We start from the raw sequence: 19,252 nt of genomic DNA on the forward strand, positions 1-19,252 counted from the left end.
CACAAAGACAGAGTATGACACAGCAAACGAGATATAGTTGCTGGATTTTGTATCACAAAATCACAAATTGAACACTTCCCAAGTGCTTAAGACTGTGTGATTATTTTTATTATTATTATTATTAAAAGTCACAATATAAAACTATGGAGGGAGAACTAAATATTTTCCAGAATTAGAAAAGGGTGCAAGTCTCATGTGATTTGGGCCAAAATAAAGATGTTTTACTTACAGTTTGCAGTAAGTTCTCACAGAGTTTTTTGGCAGCTGCGAGGCCTTCTGGTTTGGGGTGGCTGTAAAAGAAAAAGCAATATCTCGGTTTGTGGATGGTACACGAAGAGGCCATTGTTGAACGGGCTCATCCCCACGTAAGCCACTCTGAGTCCCCTTGGGGAGATGGAGGCAGGATAGAAAAATAAAGTACTGTATATACTCAAGCATAAGCCTAGTTTTTCAGCCGTTTTCTTAAGACTGAAAATGCCCCCCTCGGCTTATACTCGGGTGGGTCCTGGTTGGCTTATATTTGGGTCAGCTTATACTTGAGAATATATGGTACATTTATTATTTTTCTCTATTATTATTAGTATTATTACATTTATTATTTTTCTCTATTATTGTTGCTACTATTACATTTATTTTACTCTATTTTTATTATTATTAATACATTTATTATTTCACTCTGATCGTATTACTTTTATTATTGCATTTATTATTTTCCTGTATTTATTATTACTTGTATTATTTTCCTGTATTTATTATTATTATTATTACATGTATTATTTTACTCTACTATTACTAAAAGGATACATAAGAACGTTTACATTGAAGAAGATGAGAATAATGACTGATCAGAGTTGGACAGTCTTATCTTAAATTTGAGCTTTATGTAAATATTCAAAAACATTGAACCTACTGATGCCTCGATTAATGTAATTTTATTGGTACAGTAGAGTCTCACTTATCCAACACTCGCTTATCCAAGCTTCTGGATAATCCAAGCCATTTTTGTAGTCAATGTTTTCAATATATCATATTTTGGTGCTAAATTCGTAAATACAGTAATTACAACATAACATTACTGTGTATTGAACTACTTTTTCTGTCAATTTTGTTGTCTAACATGATGTTTTGGTGCGTAATTTGTAAAATCATAACCTAATTTGATGTTTTTCCTTAATCCCTCATTATCCAAGATATTCGCTTATCCAAGCTTCTGCCGGCCCATTTAGCTTGGATAAGTGAGATTCTACTGTATCTATTTTTATTTCTGAAATTTACCACCCTCGGCTTATATGGAGTCAATGTTTTCCCAGTTTTTTGTGGTAAAATTAGGTGCCTCGGCTTATATTCGGATCGGCTTATACTCGAGTATATACGGTAGTTATTATTATTATTGACACAACAACATTGTATGACACAGCAAACAAGATAGATATGCTGGATTTCGTATCACAAAATCACAAGTCGAACACTTCCCAAGTGTCTAGGACTGTGTGATGTATTTTCGGATGATGCGTGCAGATCCCAGCAGGGTGGCCTTTTGCAGTTGGCAGATCGTTATTATTATCATCATCATTATTATTATTATTATTATTATTATTATTATTATGATGTCAAACTATAAATGAGCGGCCCCTATGTAATGAAATCCGACCCTCAATTACAAAACTGATTATTCTTACAAGAGTAATCCACCTTTTTTAATCAGCAACGCAAAATAAAGAAGGCATATAAAAATGAAGCTAGGTGCTGTCTTGTGAAAAAATCTAATTTAAAAACATTGCTTCCCAATTTATAGGAAATACCTGCTTTTTAAAAAAACTGAACTAAGCCACCACCTTATCACAAGTCCAAATTTAGAGCAGCATAGAGCGACTATCCCAAGCAAGACGATCCCTTACCTTATGTAAATGTACATCGGCTCAAAGGCTTCTCGGCCGGAGGCGGGTTCGATGCAGCCGGAGCCTTTCCCTCGGAGGAACACCTTGGCGCCCGTCTCGATCTGAATGTGCTGCAGGTAAGAGCAGCCTGGGCCTTCCACTTTCTCCTTCACGTTGAAGGTCGGTACGGCATGTTCCAAGCCAACAAACAACTTGTCTTGGACGTAATGCATCTGTGTACAAAGGCAGGCAGGCAGTTTCAGGCTTTGCATTTGTCACCAAAAGGGCAAAAAAGGAGGAGCAGAGGTCTGCCCCATCTCCACGCTCAGTTGCTTCTATGCTCCTGCCGCTACATACCTCATTTGTTTATTTACTACATTTATATCCTGCCCTTCTCGCCCCAAAGGGGACTCAGAGCGGCTTAAAAATAGTATGTACATACAATATATTATTAGTATAGTACAATATTAGCACCATATATTAGTATATTGCACTACACCACTATGCTGTGATGTTATTAGTAATATTACACATATTATATATAATTAATTTTATTATACTGTATTATTATGTATTATTATACTGTAATAAATGCTATATTGGTAGTGTCTACATAATACAACACTTGTATTATGTGCTCGTTCAACCTGACATAGATTTTAAAGTTCAGTGGGGCTTACTTCCATGTAAGCGCACATAGGTTTGCTACCATTGTTTGGTGCTTTAAATAAGACATTATTCTGTTTCACTGTGTGTTTTAGATGTAGGTATTACAATGATTCAGGACCCATTTTTTGTGTACTGGAATGCGCAAGACAGAGCTGTTTCTCCTGCTCTAGTTTTCTAGTCCACTGGGATAGGTAAAGAGGATGGTAAATTAGAAGTATGTTCTTTACTCTCAGAGCAACATTATTTTGTTATTATTCTCACCCTCCGTGGTGGGAAGGGCGGGATATAAATGTCGCAAATAAATAAATAAATATTATTGGTATTATATTGGATTATAATTATAATATTATCAATAAGTATTATTATTTTACTGTTATTGTTTTAATTATATATGCTGTTGTATTGTTTTATGTGAACCGCTCTGAGTCCCCTCGCGGAGACAGAAGCGGGTTATAAATAAAGTAGTAGCAGTAGTAGTAGTAGTTATTATTTATTTATTTTTTTATTTTGTTAGTCCATTTCGATCCCACCCTTCTCACCCCGAAGGGGACTCAAGAGCGGCTTATAAATTAAATTTACATACAATATTATATTATTAGCATAGCACAAACTGGCAATAAATTTCTATATTGTACTATATCAATATATTGTAATATTATTAATAATATTACATGTAATATGTAATATGTAATATATAATTAATATTAATATATTGTATTATTAGTATTATATTGTATTACAAAATAATATTACTAATATTATATGTATATACAATATATTATAATATTATATATTATTGTAAATTATATTGTACATATGTATATATGTATTCATGTATATATGTATATGTGTATATATACATATATATACACACACACACACACACACACATATATATATATACATATATAATTTGTTATGGTTGAGCCTCATGGCTCTACTACTGGGCGACGTGGGCGTAAGACTCCTCGAGAGTCAGATACTCTCGAGGAGCGAGAAAGGAAGCGGCTGCGAGATATCTTTGCAGAACCATCTGACGAGGATTCTTTTGAGGGGTTTACTGAGAGAATGGAGGAAGAGATGGTTAGCTCGGAAGAGGATGACATGGAATGGACTCGTGTAAGGGAGGATTTGGGTGCCACTGGCAATGATAGTATGGAAGGCGATTGGGGACCTTCAGGATTAGACCCGTGGACAAGCTGGAGGGATGGGACGGGATCCACAGCTGGGGATGCTGCGGGGCGTAGTCAAAGGTGTTCCAGTTCTGATGAGGAAAGTGATGAGGAAACGCCCGGGCTAAGGAGAACAGCTGATAGCGATGAGGACTTGTAACTGGCATAAAATGGGGTTTGGGAGCAATAGCAAATTGCGTTGGGCAAGGTAATCTGGACGAACGCTTGGGATCTGTGTGGGAAGTTTTCCTGAAGACGGGTGTGATTCGTTTGCTGACTACGTAAGTTATCCTGGACATTGGGCTCAGACGGCGGGAGGAATTGTGTGGGGTTTTGTTGTGCAACCTCTGCTTAATCTTAATAGCTTTGACCTTCCGTCGTCTTCTTGACGGACGCCATCTGCTTACTCTGGACTTACGGACTGACTGACTACGGCCTCGGATTCTCCTACCTGTGTCTATCGTTGGAACTGGTGAACTACAAACGTCTGCATCGGCCTTACGACCTTCGGAACGGATTGGGACTTCGCTGACTGCTTCTGCCCTCGTCTGCTGTGTTTGTATCGGGAATTTGCCTGCTGTGTGGAGGAGTAACCTCTAAGTTACTCAAACATAGCTCTTGGCAGCAGAGAAGCATCTGCTGCCAATTAGTTGCATTCCTTTGAACTTTTTGTTCACCAGCTGATGTTTGTTTACTCCCAGGCTGAAGCAAGCTGTTTTGATTTAACCCGGATTAAACTCCGGTTTAATCCGGGTTATCTTTTGAACGTTTTTCTTGTCTCTTTTTACTTTTAAGGCCAGTGTTTGCCTAGCCCTTGTCTTTTACGGGCATTTTCAGTTCTGTAACTCCAATAAACTTTGTTATCTTTTATCTTGTGGCGTTCTGTCTTTGACAGATTGCCCAACGCCATAAAAAAAGTTTTTCTGTAGAAGTTAATTACGTCAAGAAGACGATGGAGGAGTTAAAGGCTCGTTTTGATCAATTACAGGCTGCTTTTTACGCTGCGCAAGCAGCACAGCCAGCTAAAGGACATGTTATGACTCCCGAACGCTTTGATGGGTCTAGGAGCAAACTGCCAACTTTTTTGGCACAAATTGAACTTTATTTTTCCCAGCTTAGTGCACAAGCTTTTCCTACGGACACTAGCAAGGTGGCATTTATTTTGAGTTTGTTGACTGGTCCTGCAGGACAATGGGCCACTAATTTGATTTTGGGAAATGACCCAGTCAAGGACAATTTGATTGATTTCAAAAAACTACTAACTGACACTTTTGGGGATCCCCTCCGTACGGAGAATGCTAGTTGGGCTCTGTATCGGTTGAAACAGGGAAAGGGGACTGTTTTGGATTATTTAAATAAGTTTAATTCGTACCGTCATCAGTTAGACTGGGGGGAAAATGCATTTATGCTTTTGTTTACTGCTGGTTTAAATGATTACCTCCAGGACGAATTGGCACGCTTGGAGCCGGCAGAAAATTGGGATGCCTTAATATCTAAAGTGTTGCGTTTGGGCGCCAGGTTCGAGTCCTGTAAACAATCTAGAGCAATGTGTGCGCCACCTATGTTTGAATCTAAGGCACCTGTGGTAAAGGGGGACGAGCCTATGGAACTCGGGGTGTTTAAAAAACTGTCTATAGCAGAAAAGAACCGTAGGAGACAACTGGGGTTTTGTTTGTATTGTGGAAATGCTGGGCATTTCGCCAGAAATTGTAATGTAAAACCTTCCCAGCTTTCGGGAAAAGGCCAGCCCTAGTGCGACGTGAGTCCAACGCATTAGGGCTTTTAAAGCAGTCCACTGAGGGGAAGAAACATGTTTTTGTACCCATTTCATTATCTGTTGGGGGAACAGAACTTGTTTCTACTTTGGCACTGCTGGACTCAGGGGCTACGGTCTCATATGTGGATATTGAATTTGCTAGGAAGCATGGCATTCCTATAGTGCGTAAAGCATGCGACGTATGGGTGGAAGGAGCGGATGGGAGACTATTGGAGACTGGGGTGGTTAACCATGAGACCTCAGAAATAATGTGGGAAGTACAGGGAGTAACGGGAACGTTTGTTTGGGATATTACGAGCTTACCCAGATACGATGTGATCCTGGGAATGGATTGGCTAGCTTTAGTAAATCCACAAGTGGACTGGGTGACGCGTAAGATAACTTTTAGGAGGCAGGAATGTTTTACTCTAAACCCTACTCAGCCTGATATGGAGGGAGTGCCTGCTGAGTATGGGGAATTCTCAGACGTATTCTGTAAGAAGGAAGCGGATAAGTTACCGCCGCATAGACCATACGATTGCGCCATTAGACTAGCGGAAGGTGCAAAATTGCCAGCAGGAAGGTTGTACGCCTTGACAGTACCAGAAAGGCAAGCTTTAAGAGAGTTCCTCGATGAGAACTTAGCTAAGGGGTTTATTCGCCCATCTAGCTCTCCAACTGCTGCTCCTGTGTTCTTTGTTGCCAAAAAGACAGGGGACCTCAGGTTGGTTTGTGATTACCGGGTCCTTAACAAACACACCATTCGGGATAGGTACCCGCTACCTTTAATCTCGGAATTATTATCAAGGGTGCAAGGGGCTAAGGTCTTTACCAAGCTTGACCTGCGGGGGGCGTATAACTTGATTAGAATACGGGAAGGTGATGAATGGAAGACGGCATTTAACACGTGTTTCGGATGCCACGAGTTCCGTGTAATGCCTTTCGGACTTTGCAATGCGCCTGCGGTCTTCCAGAGGTTCATAAACGATGTATTTAGAGACTTAATTGACCAATTTGTGGTGATTTATTTGGATGATATCTTAATTTTTTCTAAGGATGAAAGAGAACATCGTCAGCATGTTAAGCAGGTACTACATCGTCTACGGGCTAATGGGCTTTTCGCTAAGGCTTCTAAATGCGTTTTTCATATACCTGAAGTTGAGTTCCTGGGTCATATAGTTTCAGGAAGGGAACTCAAAATGGATCCACATAAAGTTGACGCAGTCAACTCATGGCAAGAGCTCAAGACTAAGAAAGATGTTCAGAGGTTCTTAGGATTCGCTAATTACTACCGGGAGTTTATCCCAAACTTTGCCAAACTCACGGTACCTTTAACGCAGCTCCTGCGTAAGAAACAGCCATTTGTGTGGGGGCGGGAAGCTCACGATGCGTTTTTACAATTAAAGTCTAGCTTTCAGGCAGACAACATACTAATACATCCAGATGTGGACAAACCGTTCGTAGTAGAAGCAGACGCTTCTAGCTACGCGTTGGGGGCTGTATTGTCTCAAAGAGATTCATCAGGGACTTTGCGTCCCTGTGGATTTTACTCTCGGCAACTAACACCATTTGAGCAAAACTATACCATATGGGAGAAAGAATTATTGGCGATCAAGGTGGCGTTTGAGGTGTGGCGGCACTGGCTAGAGGGGGCGCGGCACCAAATCGTGGTCAGGTCTGATCACAAGAATTTGGAACATTTGCAAACGGCCAAGAAGTTAAACCAACGTCAAATCCGATGGGCTTTGTTTTTCTCCAGGTTTAATTTCAAAGTTCAATTCGTGGAAGGAAAGGCAAACTTGCGGGCCGATGCATTGTCCCGCAAGCCTGAGTTTAAGACTAATGAGCAGGTAGTGTGCCAGACCATTTTGCCTACTGCCTCTTTATGTGTTGTGGAAAATGAGATCGGGTTACATGATCAAATCATAGAGGCTCAGAAAGAAGATGTTTGGACTCAAGAGCAACTCATGCTGTTGTCAGCAGGGAATCGTACAATACTGCCTCACTTGCAAGATCAGAATGGAGTATTGGTACGCAGGGGACAGGTCTATGTACCGGTGGGGGCACTCAGGTTGGAGGTTATTAGAGCCCACCATGACGAACCCATGGCTGGGCATTTTGGCAGATTTAAGACCGTGCAGCTCATCACCAGGAACTACTGGTGGCCAAAGATGCGGCAAGACATTCTTCGCTTTTGTGATAGCTGCGCTGTTTGCCAGCAGAGTAAGACGCCTGTTGGGCGCCCTAGAGGGTTGTTGTCATCTCTGCCTGTTCCTGAGAGACCATGGCAAATTATATCCATGGATTTCATTTCTGATTTGCCTAAGTCTGGGGGTTACACATGTATTTGGGTGGTGGTGGATTTATTTTCTAAACTGGCTCATTTTATTCCTTGTTCGACCATTCCGGCGGCCCCTACATTGGCTTTATTGTTTACCAAACACATTTATCGTTTGCACGGAGCTCCTGAGGTGATTATTTCTGATAGGGCTCCACAATTTGTGTCACGCTTTTGGAGACACTTCCATGAGTGTTTAGGTACTAAATTGAACGTCTCCTCAGCGTTTCATCCACAAACGGATGGTCAATCGGAAAGGGTTAATGGGTTGTTGGAGCAATATTTACGTTGTTTTTGTTTAGATCAACCCACTGCTTGGGTAAAATGGCGACCGGTGGCTGAGTTCGCCTACAACAACGCTGTGCACACGTCTAGTCAGCATACTCCATTTGAACTGACTTATGGTTTTCACCCGCGGGGAGGTGTGGCGCCGTCAACCAATGTGGTTTCCTCTGACCCGGTGTACCGTTCCTCTGAAATGGCTGTGTTGCATGATGTTGCCCGTCGTTTACTATTGGAAGCCAAGGCAACGCAAAAGACTCAGGCCGACCGTCATAGGCAGGCAGGGGAAGAGTTGGAAGGAGATTTAGTGTGGTTATCTTCTAAGTACATTAAACAGGCTGGGGGAATGTTTGCGCCACGGTATTTGGGACCCTTTCCTATTGTTAAAAAGATTTCTTCCGTAGCATTTCGTTTGCGTTTACCTTCTACTTTTAAAATCCATCCAGTTTTCCATCGTTCTCTGTTAAAGTTAGATACCTCCAGTCGTCGTGGTGCTGTAGCTGAGGACATCACTGCCGTCTCTCCGCCTTCGGAGGAGGAGGCCTTTGTGAGAGGGGATAGTGTTATGGTTGAGCCTCATGGCTCTACTACTGGGAGACGTGGGCGTAAGACTCCTCGAGAGTCAGATACTCTCGAGGAGCGAGAAAGGAAGCGGCTGCGAGATATCTTTGCAGAACCATCTGACGAGGATTCTTTTGAGGGGTTTACTGAGAGAATGGAGGAAGAGATGGTTAGCTCAGAAGAGGATGACATGGAATGGACTCGTGTAAGGGAGGATTTGGGTGCCACTGGCAATGATAGTATGGAAGGCGATTGGGGACCTTCAGGATTAGACCCGTGGACAAGCTGGAGGGATGGGACAGGATCCACAGCTGGGGATGCTGCGGGGCGTAGTCAAAGGTGTTCCAGTTCTGATGAGGAAAGTGATGAGGAAACGCCCGGGCTAAGGAGAACAGCTGATAGCGATGAGGACTTGTAACTGGCATAAAATGGGGTTTGGGAGCAATAGCAAATTGCGTTGGGCAAGGTAATCTGGACGAACGCTTGGGATCTGTGTGGGAAGTTTTCCTGAAGACGGGTGTGATTCGTTTGCTGACTACGTAAGTTATCCTGGACATTGGGCTCAGACGGCGGGAGGAATTGTGTGGGGTTTTGTTGTGCAACCTCTGCTTAATCTTAATAGCTTTGACCTTCCGTCGTCTTCTTGACGGACGCCATCTGCTTACTCTGGACTGACTGACTACGGCCTCGGATTCTCCTACCTGTGTCTATCGTTGGAACTGGTGAACTACAAACGTCTGCATCGGCCTTACGACCTTCGGAACGGATTGGGACTTCGCTGACTGCTTCTGCCCTCGTCTGCTGTGTTTGTATCGGGAATTTGCCTGCTGTGTGGAGGAGTAACCTCTAAGTTACTCAAACATAGCTCTTGGCAGCAGAGAAGCATCTGCTGCCAATTAGTTGCATTCCTTTGAACTTTTTGTTCACCAGCTGATGTTTGTTTACTCCCAGGCTGAAGCAAGCTGTTTTGATTTAACCCGGATTAAACTCCGGTTTAATCCGGGTTATCTTTTGAACGTTTTTCTTGTCTCTTTTTACTTTTAAGGCCAGTGTTTGCCTAGCCCTTGTCTTTTACGGGCATTTTTAGTTCTGTAACTCCAATAAACTTTGTTATCTTTTATCTTGTGGCGTTCTGTCTTTGACATAACTAGCATAATATTATATATATATATACATATATATATAAAAAATTAATTATTGCTGTTATTACAAGCCTGCTTTTCCCAACGCTACTTTTCCCAGATCTATTCATCACCAATACCCATGTTAGTTGGGATTAATGGGAACTACAATCCACAACACAAAATTCAGAAAGGCCAGCATCAATTTTGTTGGATAGAACAGTGAGGTCTTTGCATCTCTGCAAGTGGGACCCCTCTCTCCACCCCATTTCTCTAAGAGGATGGTATCAGCAGAGCCCTGCTCAACAGGCTCTGCCTTCTTAATCCTCTATGTCCATGGGCCAAACGGAGCAATTCAAGTCCTATGATCTTAAATATTCCGGGTACAGCTCCATAAAAAGACAATATTAAGGCTATATTCCCTGCTTCCCCAATACGTACTCCTCCGGACTGGAACGGAGGCTTGTGGCCAACACTTGGCAGCTGAGTGACAGGAGCAGGCTGGTGGTAAACAGTCACTGTCGCTCCATTAAACGTTGGACTGGACCCGGTAGCAGCTTTCACAACGCCGTTAGTAATGATTTCTTTGATTCGGTTTACAGCTCCTGCAAAGGGGGGGAATCAAAAGGCACTTGTGGACACACATGAGGAGGGACCCCATTTCTGCGACGAACATTAGGAGTAAGATACTTACTGTCCACCAGTTCTCGAGTCTGTCCCTGGACATGCAAGTACAATGGCCGATCTCTGTAAAAAAATAAAAATAAAACATTTTGTTATATTTTTAATTTTTATTAATTTATCAATGAAAATAGAATCGTAGAATCATAGAATAGTAAAGTTCTATAAGTATACAAAATGCATATGTATACATTCTTTCCTCATTTTATAATATCTTAGACATATCATATTGTATACAATCCGACAGTAAAAAAAAAATCAATAACATCTTTAACCATATTTATCGGTTTATAACTTTTCCATTACAACTTTCCTACATATCTCTCTACTACACACCTTTTATCTACTTATACATGTTTTAATTTATTATTATTATTTAAATTATCAATTTATCAATCAAAATGTAGAAGTATACATTCTTTCCTCATTTTATAATATCTTAGACATATATTGTATACAATCTGACAGTAAAAAAAATCAATAACATCTTTAACCATATTTCTTATCAGTTTTTAACTTTTCCATTACAACTTTACTACATATCTTTCTACTACAGTGTTCCCTCATTTATTGCTGGGATTAGGTTCCAGAACCACCCGCAATAAGTGAAAATCCGCAAAGAAGGGACACTATATTTATTTTAATATTTATACATTATTTTAGTAGTTATACACTATTTAAGTCTTTATCAACCAATCTTTTCTTGATAAATCGCCTGCTTTTTCTCCCGTTGCCTCTTGGGCTCCTTTTCTCCTTCCTCCCTTCCTTAGGCTGTAAATTGCAATTTTTTATGATTTATAATAGTCTTTTGGAGTTTATTGAAAAACCGCAAAACAGCGAATCCGCGAAAAGTGAACTGCGAAGTAGTGAGGGAACACTGTACACACCTGTTATCTACTTATACATGTTTTATTTTATTATTATTATTTAAATTATCAATTTATCAATCAAAGTGTAGAAGTATACATTCTTTCCTCATTTTACAATATCTTAGACATATCATATTGTATACAATCCGACAGTAAAGAAAAATCAAAAACATCTTTAAGCGTATTTTTGTTGTACTGTAACTTGAAAGCAGGACAAAAGGGTGCAAGGACATTCAGAAAATTGCACAGTTCTGGAGAATGACTGAGGATGTGGCAAAACAGCAAGAGATACAAACCCGGGTCCAACTTTGGCTTTCTCTTCCGCAGTCATGTACCTCCCTCGGGTTGAGACAGCTGCACCACTCAGCTTGCTGATCTGCAGACACAGAGGGGGACAGAAACTGAACTGGTTAGGAATGATAAGGAAAAGGAGAGAGGCTCGAGATGACAGCAGGCGCCTTGCTTTGACTGATCCAAAGAGGTCTTTGAGAAGTTATTTCAAGATGCAAACAATGAGTGAATACAAACATGTCAGACCTCATCCTGTGTTTGTCCTCTGGTCAACAGGTTTCGGCATGTGAGGGGCACATCATTGATTTCTACTTCTGCTACTACCAGGTCATCCTTGCTTTTGCTGCCTGCTGAGCCTTTTCCAGGAGCCTGAAGCTGGAGAGAAGCATTAGGTAAGTCCCTTTCCAGAAAGAGGCCCTTTCTCTTGCAACCACCAATTCAGTCTCTTCAGCCGCATCCCAACTGGCCACTGACCTTGTCGGTTGAATTCGCAGATGGCTTCAGCTTCCCTTTGGCCATTAACATGGCATTGATTTTGGCGGCCACCGCAGCAGCGGCATCGAGAGCGCCCAGCGGGGCAGCTGAACCCTCAGAGCCCGACATCCCAGACACGCCGTCTCCGCTGCCCTGGATGGGACGGCCAGCAACAGGGGTGGTGGCGGGGAGCAGAAAGAGAGCGGGAGACGGACCGGGCTGGTCCCATTTGCTGCGACGCCTGAAAGATTCAAGGAAGGCTTTGCCGTCCCTCTCCCACTGATTACCCACCTTAGGGCAACCTGCTTACCCACCTGGTTTGAAAAATAAGGAATCTAGAAGACTGAGGAGACCACAAGCTGAACATGAGTGAACAGTGTGATGCAGCAGCTCAAAAGGCCAATGAGATTCTAGGCTGCATTAATAGGAATACAGTGCCTAGATCAAGGGTCCCAAAACTAAAGCCCCTGGGCCGGAGGCGGCCCTCCAAGGTCATTGACCTGGCCCCTCTCCTAAACTTTAGACTTAGGGTTGACCTAAGTCTACCTGGTCTTTGGAGGTCTCTTTGTTTACCTATGGTCTTATGAGATCGTCTAGATCAGGGGTCCCCAAACTAAGGCCCGGGGGCCGGATGCGGCCCTCCAAGGTAATTTACCTGGCCCTCACCCTCATTTATAATATAATATTTTTATATCAGTTTTAATAATATAATATATTGTATATACATATAATATTGATAATATTATCATTTTATACAATACAATACTAACAATAATATCATATAATAATATTAATTATATGTTATATATTACATATAATATTACGGTATAGTGGTATAGTTCAATATAGTATAATGCTAATATTGTGCTATGCTAATAATATAATATATTGTATGTACATACAGCTGCTCTGAGTTCCCTTCGGGGTGAGAAGGGTGGGATATAAATGTAGTAAATAAAATGTAGTAAATGATTTTGGACTTAAATAAATAATTCTGGACTTAGGCTCGCCCAAAGTCTGAAATGACTTGAAGACACACAACAACAACAACAATCCTAATTAACCTGACTATCTCATTGGCCAGAAGCAGGCCCACACTTCCTATTGAAATCCTGATAGGTTTATGTTGGTTAAAATTATTTTCATTTTTAAATATTGTATTGTTCTTTCATTGTTATTGTTTTGCACTATAAATAAGATATGTGCAGTGTGCATAGGAATTTGTTCGGTTCCCCCCCCCCCCCAAAAGAATAATTTGGTCCCTCAACAGTCCGAAGGATTGTGGACCGGCCCTCTGCTTTAAAAGTTTGAGGACCCCTGGTCTATATGGTCTTTGAAGGTCTCTTTGCTTAGCTACGGCCTTATGAGACCATCTAGATAGCTTTTGGAGGTCATTTTCCTTACTTATGGTCCTATGAGACCGTCTAGATCAGAGGTCCCCAAACTAAGGTCCGGGGGCCACATGCGGCCCATCAAAGCCATTTATCCACCGAGGAAGGCGCATGCAATGCAAGGGAGGAGGGAAATGCGTGCACCTTTCCCACCTCCTCCCTCACCTGGTGCGCGCCTTCCAAAGCTTTGCTTGTTTATAATGGTATTTTAATTATTATTTTATTAATTATTAATTATTAAGGGGTGCTTTGCTAGTGTTTTTGGTGCAGAGGCAGAAAGGGGTTGGACTAAAAGGCCCAAGGGGTCTCTTCCAACCATCTTTATTATTATTATTATTATTGACAGAAGGACACAGTATAACACAGCAAATGAGATTTATATGCTGGATTTCGTATTACAAAAACACACTTCCCAAGCATTTAGGACTGTGTGATTTATTATTATTATTATTATTATTATTAACAACATTGAGGCTGGGTGGCCATCTGTCGGGGGTGCTTTGCTTGTGCTTTTAGTGCACAAAGGCAGAAGGAGGTTGGACTAAATGGCTCAAGGGGTCTCTTCCAACCCTCTATTATTTTTATTATGATTATTGTTAACATTGAGGCTGTATTTGTTCCCATTTTGTTTTGTTTTTTACTTCAAAATGAGATACAGTAGAGTCTTGCTTATCCAACGTAAACGGGCCAGCAGAACGTTGGATAAGCGAATATGTTGGATAATAAGGAGAGATTAAGGAAAAGCCTATTAAACATTAAATTAGGTTATGATTTTACAAATTAAGCACCAAAACATCATGTTATACAACAAATTTGACAGAAAAGGTAGTTCAATACACAGTAATGCTACATAGTAATTACTGTATTTACAAATTTAGCACCAAAATATCACGATGTCTTGAAAACAATGACTACAAAAATGCGTTGGATAATCCAGAATGTTGGATAAGCGAGTGTTGGATAAGTGAGAGTCTACTGTATTACAAAATCACACTTCCCAAGCATTTAGGACTGTGTGATTTATTATTATTATTATTAACAACATTGAGGCTGGGTGGCCATCTGTCAGGGTGCTTTGCTTGTGCTTTTGGTGCACAAAGGCAGAAGCGGGTTGGACGAAATGGCTCAAGGGGTCTCTTCCAACCCTCTTTATTATTTTTATTATGATTATTATTAACATTGAGGCTGTATTTGTTCCAATTTTGGTTTTTTTGTTTTTTTATTTCAAAATGAGATATGTGCAGTGTGCATGGGAACTTGTTCATAGATTTTTTAAAAACTATAGTCCGGCCCTCCAATGGTCTGAGGGACCGTGAACTAGCCCCCTGTTTAAAAAGTTTGGGGACCCCTGCTCTAGTGTGATGAGGTATCTGGTCAAAGTGGGCCCTGGACCAAAAAAAAATGGTTGGGAACCACTGGCCTAGATCAAGGGAAATGATAGTTGCACTCTGTTCTGCTTTGCTCAGACCTCACTGGGAAACCGATATCCAGCTCCACATTTTAAGGGGGGGGGGAGGAAGGGGCCTGAGGCTGTTAGGAATGATGGGAGTTAAGAGTCCAAAACGCCTGGAGAGCCATAGGCCTGCTCTCGAGTCTATAGAGGGCCTTCTTGCCTCTCCCAAGCCTCCACTTGGGCCTTGATCCTTCAAAGGCCCTTTCGGCTGAGGGCGCGAGGCCTACATCAGCCAAGGCCGGTCTAGGCCTTCAGCACTCCTCTCAACTAGGCCCGAGGTCCCACCCCCTCCGCTTCCGCCTCGCTCTCCTCACCCTCCCGAAGTCCCGGGTTCGCGCTGCCCCGCGCTGCCCGCTGACATGGCTCTCGCAGCCCCGACTAGGCCGCCGCCGCCACCACCGTCGCCAGCGCTGAGGGACAGAGGGAAAAAAAAATCCCCTCCTACGTCACTTCCGCCTCCTTGCAGGCATCTTCCGGGACGCAACTTCCGGCGGTTGGCATAGCGACGCCGAGTGACGCGGGTCTTCCGGGTTCTGTGGCGCTTTGCTCCCATACTTAAAGGGAAATCCACTGAAGCAAAGGCGGCAAGGTAGACATTGTATATATAGATAGAGAGATATATACAGTAGAGCAGGGGTCCCCAAACTAAGGCCTGGGGGACGGATGTGACCCATCGAAGCTATTTATCCCGCCCCCACGGCACAAGGGCAGAAGCGGGTGGGCTAAATGACCCAAGGGGTCTCTTCTTCTCTTACAACCCTTATTATTATTATTATTATTATTATTATTATTATTATTATTAACATTGAGGCTGGGTGGCCATCTGTCAGGGATGCTTTGCTTGTGCTTTTGGTGCACAAAGGCAGAAGGGGGTTGGACTCAGTGGCCCAAGGGGTCTCTTCCAACTCTCTTTGTTATTGTTGTTGTTGTAATTATTATTATTAATTATTATTGCTTGGTGGCCAACTATAGTCCGGTCCTCCAACGATCTGAAGGATCGTGAACTGGCCCCCTGTTTTAAAAGTTTGGGGACCCCTGCAGTAGAGTCTCACTTATCCAAGACTCACTTATCCAAGGTTCTGGATTATCCAAGGCATTTTTGTAGTCAATGTTTTCAATATATCGTGATGTTTGGTGCTAAATTCGTAAATACAGTAATTACAACATAACATTACTGCGTATTTAACTACTTTTTCAGTCAAATTTGTTGTAGAACATGATGTTTTGGTACTTAATTTGTAAAATTATAACCTAATTTGATGTTTAATAGGCTTTTCCTTAATGCCTCCTTATTATCCAAGATATTCACTTATCCAAGCCTCTGCTGGCCCGTTTAGCTTGGATAAGTGAGACTCTATACTGTATATAAATATATATATACCTACAATCTTGGATACCTGGTTTTGCCCGGGTTGTTTGAAAAAGGTCAATGTTTTAATGGTACCAAATGCATAAGGTTGTGAGTGAACTACAACTCCCATCCTGTCAGGTGACCCCCCAGAAACCTTTCCCCAGGTGGTAAAATTATAAACTTGACACTTGTTCTCCTTAAAGATACAGGTTTTTATACATAGTGGGGTGGGATATAATAATAATAATAATAATAATAATAATAATAATAATACCTGGGACACTGAAGAAGGAGACAGAAGGCCTGATGCTTGCAGCCCAGGAGCAAGCCATTAGAACAAATGCAATTAAGGCCAAGATCAAAAAATCAACTGACGACCCAAAATGCAGACTGTGCAAGGAAGCTGACGAAACCATTGATCATATCCTCAGCTGCTGTAAGAAAATCGCACAGACAGACTACAAACAGAGGCACAACTATGTGGCCCAAATGATTCATTTGAACTTATGCCTCAAGTAATTATATATTACTTGTATATTATGTATTACATGTAATATTAATAATAATATTACAATATATTGATATAGTACAATATAGTAATTTATTGCCAGCATTGTGCTATGCTAATAATATTGTATGTAAATATAATTTGTAAGCCGCTCTGAGTCCCCGTTGGGGTGAGAAGGGCGGGATATAAATGTATTAAATAAAATAAAATAAATAAGTACCACCTCCCAGCAGTAAAAAACTGGTGGGATCACAAACCTGCAAAGGTAACGGAAAATAAACACCCAAAGATACTGTGGGACTTCCGAATCCAGACTGACAAAGTTCTGGAACATAACACACCAGACCTCACAGTTGTGGAAAAGAAAAAGGTTTGGATCATTGATGTTGCCATTCCAGGTGACAGTCGCATTGATGAAAAACAACAGGAAAAACTCAGCCGCTATCAGGACCTCAAGATCGAACTGCTAAGACTCTGGCAAAAACCAGTGCAGGTGGTCCCGGTGGTGATCGGCACATTGGGTGCCGTGCCAAAAGATCTCAGCTGGCATTTGGAAACAACAGACATTGACAAAATTACAATCTGCCAACTGCAAAAGGCCACCCGATTGGGATCTGCGCACATCATCCAAAAATACATCACACAGTCCTAGACACTTGGGAAGTGTTCGACTTGTGATTTTGTGATACGAAATCCAGCTTATCTGTCTTGTTTGCTGTGTCATACAATGTCGTTGTGTCAATAATAATAATAATAATACTTTATTTCTAGACCACCCTCTCACCCCAGAGGGACTCAGGGCGGTTAAAATTCTAATTGGAATCAAACACACAGCAGAGTATCCCATCCCACTATGGCTGAAACCGGTCATGGGCGGCTGAGTCATTGATACTATTTCAGAGTGATTGTACAAAACCCACACAATATTGTTTGTGATTACTGTGAATTCGAACGGTATAACAAGTTTAACATTAAAATTATTTACTGTACTTATTTATTTTCTATTTTGTATATAAGTGGGCTATTTGTGTTGAGCTTACAACTCAGGAACCCATTCATATTGTACATCCGCACAGAAGGCCAGTGAGTTAAAACGCAATTTATTGATTCCTTAAATAAACGTTCCATACGTCATCTCGCGTTTGGCACAGCGGAAACGAAACCGAAAAACGAGGGAGGGAAAAGGAGGCAGAGACGGACGCCATACACGCAAAGGGACAGAACAGGAAGAGCCTCCAGTGATTCAGGACAATATCTGATACGCAGCGCAAGATCCAGTATCGTCAGGGACATATATACGGAAACGATCAAGGAGCAGGGATCAATTAAAAGGGCTGTAATTATTCTGGGATTTGCAGTTTAAGAAGGGACGTGAACAATTCTCAGCCAGAGAACCTTAGTGCCACATCAAACTACAAACCTCGGGATTCCATAGGATGCAACCATGACAACTGACGTGGCCCTAATAGTGTGATGCGCATTCTTTCTTTCACAGTGACCAAGCAGACAAAAACAGCATTAGCTCTAAATGGGTGGATTTATGTATCACATTATATATAATCAGTAAATAATGATGTGTGTGTGTGTATATACACACACACCATTATTTACTGATTATTTAGCTTGAGTATCCCTTCTTGAGTCCCTTTGGGGAGAAAGGTGAGATAGAACTAGTTGGTAATGATCATAATAATAATTTGTTGTGGTGGGTGGTTGTTGTTATTATTATTATTATTATTATTATTATTATTATTATTATTATGGTTCCTAGGCCATGAAGCAGGCTTCCAACACAAAGTAAACAATAGGGATTCAGATCTCACCATCTTCCTATAGGAAAGAGGGAGTCTTGAGTGTGAAATGCATATGGCTAGCAACTATGTGAAATTTAGACCAACCCAGAAGGGTTGCTGTGCATTTTCCGGGCTGTCTGGCCATGTTCCAGAAGCATTCTCTCCTGACATTTCACCCACATCTATGGCAGACATCCTCAGAGGTTGTGAGGTCCGTTGGAAACGAGGCAGTGGGGTATATATATTTCTGACCTTTGGGTTGCTGAGAATTTTCTGGGCTGTCTGGCCATGTTCCAGAAGCATTCTTTCCTGACGTTTCACCCGTATCTATCCTCAGAGGGTGTGAGGTGTGTTGTAAACTAGGCGAGTCAGGTTTCTACCTTGATTAATATTGAATAGCCTTGCAGCTTCAAAGCCTGGCTGCCTCCTGCCTGCGTGAATCCTTTATGCCACATTGTTTCCTGTCTGAAATTCCCGTTATACCTCACAACCTCTGAGGATGCCTGCCATAGATGTGGGCGAAACATCAGGAGATAATTATTTTTTATTTATTTATTCACTTTCTATCCTGCTTTTCTCACCCTTAAGGGGACTCAAAGCTTCTTGAACATGGCCATACAGCCCGGAAAACCCACAGCAAACCAATAACCATGAAGCTCTATCTA

The 19,252-nt window shown here is 41.6% G+C and overlaps 1 protein-coding gene, 1 long non-coding RNA gene and 1 other non-coding gene across 4 annotated transcripts in view; 1 reads left to right on the top strand and 2 right to left on the bottom strand.

Moving 5' to 3' along the window:
- The window catches only part of khdc4 (KH domain containing 4, pre-mRNA splicing factor), a 30,114-nt gene extending 14,703 nt beyond the window's left edge, over positions 1–15,411 (bottom strand). For both annotated transcript variants that reach the window (XR_507500.3, XM_003227736.4), the window contains exons 1-8: positions 15,250–15,411; positions 12,092–12,332; positions 11,864–11,992; positions 11,623–11,702; positions 10,471–10,523; positions 10,218–10,381; positions 1,899–2,110; positions 230–290 (exon numbers count right to left, since the gene is read on the bottom strand). Coding sequence is in view for 1 of the 2 variants with exons in the window: in XM_003227736.4 (XP_003227784.2) it covers positions 230–290; positions 1,899–2,110; positions 10,218–10,381; positions 10,471–10,523; positions 11,623–11,702; positions 11,864–11,992; positions 12,092–12,332; positions 15,250–15,296 (987 nt within the window). In the remaining variant the exon portion in view is untranslated. The remainder of the gene's footprint in view (positions 1–229; positions 291–1,898; positions 2,111–10,217; positions 10,382–10,470; positions 10,524–11,622; positions 11,703–11,863; positions 11,993–12,091; positions 12,333–15,249) is intronic.
- On the top strand, positions 3,468–4,264 carry LOC134294291 (uncharacterized). The gene is made up of 2 exons (XR_010001237.1): positions 3,468–3,999; positions 4,083–4,264. It is a non-coding gene; the product is annotated as an uncharacterized LOC134294291 (long non-coding RNA).
- LOC134294435 (small Cajal body-specific RNA 4) lies at positions 9,982–10,109 on the bottom strand. Its single transcript, XR_010001344.1, has one exon. It is a non-coding gene; the product is annotated as a small Cajal body-specific RNA 4 (non-coding RNA).
- Positions 15,412–19,252: the final 3,841 nt, after the last annotated feature.

The sequence above is a fragment of the Anolis carolinensis genome, unplaced genomic scaffold, assembly GCF_035594765.1.
Source record: "Anolis carolinensis isolate JA03-04 unplaced genomic scaffold, rAnoCar3.1.pri scaffold_14, whole genome shotgun sequence".
Taxonomy (NCBI): domain Eukaryota; kingdom Metazoa; phylum Chordata; class Lepidosauria; order Squamata; family Dactyloidae; genus Anolis; species Anolis carolinensis.